The sequence below is a fragment of the Mus pahari genome, chromosome 15 (assembly GCF_900095145.1).
Source record: "Mus pahari chromosome 15, PAHARI_EIJ_v1.1, whole genome shotgun sequence".
Lineage (NCBI taxonomy): Eukaryota > Metazoa > Chordata > Mammalia > Rodentia > Muridae > Mus > Mus pahari.
In genome coordinates this window covers 63,242,175-63,245,810 of record NC_034604.1, presented here as the reverse complement: position 1 = coordinate 63,245,810, position 3,636 = coordinate 63,242,175, and the positions used below count along the sequence as shown (strand labels likewise).

Genomic DNA, 3,636 nt, shown 5'->3' with positions numbered 1-3,636 from the left:
TTTTTTTTTTTTTTTTTTTTTGGTTATTGTGGAATGTGTCAAATGGTCAAAGGCTAACTTCACACTGACTAAATTCAAAAAATATTTCCTTTGTTCTTAGGTTTTAGTTTGAGAATTCATACGGGTCTCTGTTGAGAAAAAAATTTGCCAGTCCGCTCGCTCTTCATGCACGTGAGGAGTTGGCATTTTTAGGGACCGCTGCTTGGTTTCTAGAAAGCAAAGAAGGTGACAAGTCCTCTGTTGGACTCACCAGGCACATCTCTGGAGCTAGGCCATGATCTAGCTGGCTCCACAGTTCCTCCTTGGAGTGAGAGGGAACTTTCATTAAATCAGTAGAACTGACAACTTTATGTCTTCTTTTTAGTACCCCAGCAACAATATCCAAGAGGTGTCTGTGTAATATTGGCCAATCAATTGTCTTTTTAAAGTTGCTCACTTCTATTCTCTCCCTTTACTTTCCATTGGGGTCAGTTCAACTTCCCCTCTCCAAAAATAATTCTAATGTTTTTTTGTTGCTCCCCCACCCCCTTTTCCTCCTGTCCCATCTCAGAATCAGAATCAAAGGTCAAATAATTCCAAAAAGCAACAATATACAGTTTAATACGTTAAAGAAATGCTTAGCCTCCATCTGGTATTTAAGAACAAACTACATATTTATGGAAAAGACAGTTTTTACATCAATGTCTTGGGTGCGTGCCGCATCCGGCTAACATATGCAAAGTGAACATAGCTACAGAAATTAGTCTATTTTTCTCTTGATGGAGAGCAGATATACATAACTGGTTATAAGGCGCAGATCTGGATTTTAATAAAGCCAGATTTCTTAATTAAAAGCAGTGTTGTTTAAACATTGAAGTCAGGGGGGAAAAAAAGAAAGCTGTACAAATGAAAACCTCATATTAAATGCATCCCTAGTGTTTAACACATTACCTGAGGCCAGGCTAAATTAAAATCTAGACTTGCCTTTGTAAACTCTTTAGCAACTGCCAATGAACATGCAAACAATTTTTACTCAGTGATGGATTTTTAGGTTAGAGGTCAAGATAAAGCAAAAAGTAAGGAAAAAAAGGTTTAGCATTGGCATTCAAAAATATCTTTCCACATTTTAGAAGTGAGTTCATTGCGTCTATTTATACGCTCACATTTTTTTTTTTTTTTTTTTTTTTGGTGTCTAATCGGTTGCAGGTTTCAGTAATATACTGTGCAGGGTGGCGCTCTGCATCTTGGTCTTTCAATTAAGAGAAATTGAAGAAGGACCAAAAAGCCACACGAGATTTCGCAGTTATTTTGCACTTCCTTTTGGAAGCATCCTCAAGTGAGGGAAGCTGCATCTTAGAATGGAGAGTGGGCCTCACCTGAGCAACACAGGGCAAGCAGGGCGATAGGACCTCTACCAGCAGGGATGCGCAAGGGGCAGAACCACCCAAAGATCAGCAATAAAGTAGAACTTAGACCATGTATCAGCTAATTGTTATTACTTAATATTTTTCTAATAAACCGTCTCTGATGGTCCCCACCACCAAAAAAAAAAAAAAGGTAAATACACAACTGATTCCTAGCCTTTAACCCTGAGACTGAAAGGCATCATTTTAGTTTCTTAAAAACAAACCAAACCACCCTCATATTTAGAATGACAATGATGTAACGTGAACTTGACTTGTGGGCTTTGATCAAAGTTATCAAGACAAATAACTGAACTTAGGAGCAGTGATCTAGCAACTAATACCAATGTAGAATGAAAACACATGCCCATATAAATACGTATGCATAAGTACTCATAGGAGCGTTTGCTTGCGAGTGTCAAAGAGAAAAGGCAGCTATAGGGTCTGCAAGCTGGTAAGTGGGCAATGTAATGTGCTCTATAGAACGGCAAGAAGAACAAATAAAACCATAGTGTGTGGTAAAACACAGAGAAACCTTAAAAAAAGTTGAAGTGAAAGAAGTTAATCAAAAAAGCCAACAGATCGTTTAATTCTGTTTCAACGAAATGCCCAGAATCTACAGGGACAGGAAGTAACTTGGTGATTGCCAGGAGTGGGAGGGTGGGGACACAGAAAGGGTAGGAGAATAACTGTTTGATGGTTGAGTGGCTTTCTCTTTCTTTGTTCAGAGGCAAAACTATTCTAGAGTTAGACTGTCATGATGGTCACACAATCCTGTGAACACCCTAAAACACACTGAACTGTCAAGATGTGAGCTATCCATATAGTGAATAATAGCTCTCGTGAAGTGATTCTTACAAAAACGGCAGCAGTAGTACTTACACTTGCAATCTTAATTCTACATGAACAGAGTTCACTTACCATGAGCGAGTGTCTGTTGGCTGAGAGAAGGCCAGTTCCATACCCTGAGCCCAGGCTACCCATTGCTCCATTGTGGGAGGGTCCGATGATCCCATGCATGTCCCCATGGCCACCAGGCACAGCTGTGGACGGGCCCACTGCGTGGTTCCGGAGAACATGAATCGCGTCGTCCAGTCTTTCTAAACGGTCTTCAATTCGGCTTTGCTGTGGGTTTGTAAGTGAGTTGAAATCGAATTTAGTTGGAAAAGCATGCATAGGTTACACAAGCAGAATCCTGAGCTGCTACAGACCGGTCTGGGTTATGGAATATATGTTTCCAATAAAGTTTGTTTCCTTAGAACAATAATAAAAATAAATAATGTCCTTCCTAGAAAACTGGTGGAAAATGTTAATGTTATAGTTACAGTGTTATTTTTCATGAACAAAGTAAATTCAATAATTCTTTGAGGACATTATTATATACATATGCTACACTGGACTCCATTAGCTTGAAAGAGAACTGAGATTTATGTTAACAGAGGAAAACATGCATTGAATTTGAGGAACACTTTGGCAAGCACTGACTGAAGGGCTAAAATATTAGTAGTGGAAAGATGATCTATTTTTGGTCTTTGAATGAAATGTTTCTTCAAATCGGAGACAGGTGAAAGTTTAGGCAACTTTAAGCCCCCTCACCCCCCCCCCCCACTTTTTAAAAAAAAAATCTTTTATCAATATCAACCTGCATGTGTGCATGTAGGGGAGGGGCTCAGAAATTGTTACAGAAAAAATATCTTTAAAAATTCTGTAACCCAAAGTGCTACGAAAGCATAGGACTAAAGAGTAACAAAGACTTTGCTTGATCATCTACCCAGGGCCTACAGCTGATTCCAAAGGCCGTACATATGGCAAAGCCCAGACCTACGGCAGCAGAGAATTCACTACATTATAATTTTATGCAATTAAAAGCCAATCAGCCCACCCTCATTTTAGACATTAGGAGCCTAGTTTTCTTCAGCTCTATAGCGCCTATGCTGTAGCTAACAGTGAAGAAAAGGTACACAGTTTTGTCTTCATTTTTTTACTGTGATTAATATACATCAATTATTGCTTGCCACTGTACACATGAAAATACACAATCTCATCAATACATACTAAACATGCATTCATAGACAGGACAGGGGTGCTCCTTCCATACAGACATGAAAAATGAAGCTCAAAATTAAGTGAATTAATTACTCTGTGTTTTATTGCCAAAAAGTAGTTGTCAGTGTTGGAATCAATTTTTTCTTTTCTTTTCTTTTCTTTTCTTTTCTTTTCTTTTCTTTTCTTTTCTTTTCTTTTCTTTTCTTTT

General features: G+C 38.5%; 1 protein-coding gene across 27 annotated transcripts in view; it reads right to left on the bottom strand.

The window, feature by feature from the left end:
- Positions 1–3,636, bottom strand: part of Tcf4 (transcription factor 4) — a 347,041-nt gene that overhangs the window by 28,133 nt on the left and 315,272 nt on the right. For all 27 annotated transcript variants that reach the window (XM_021214215.2, XM_021214219.2, XM_029547088.1 and 24 more), the window contains one exon: positions 2,304–2,507. In XM_021214215.2, coding sequence (XP_021069874.1) covers positions 2,304–2,507 — 204 coding nt within the window. The remainder of the gene's footprint in view (positions 1–2,303; positions 2,508–3,636) is intronic.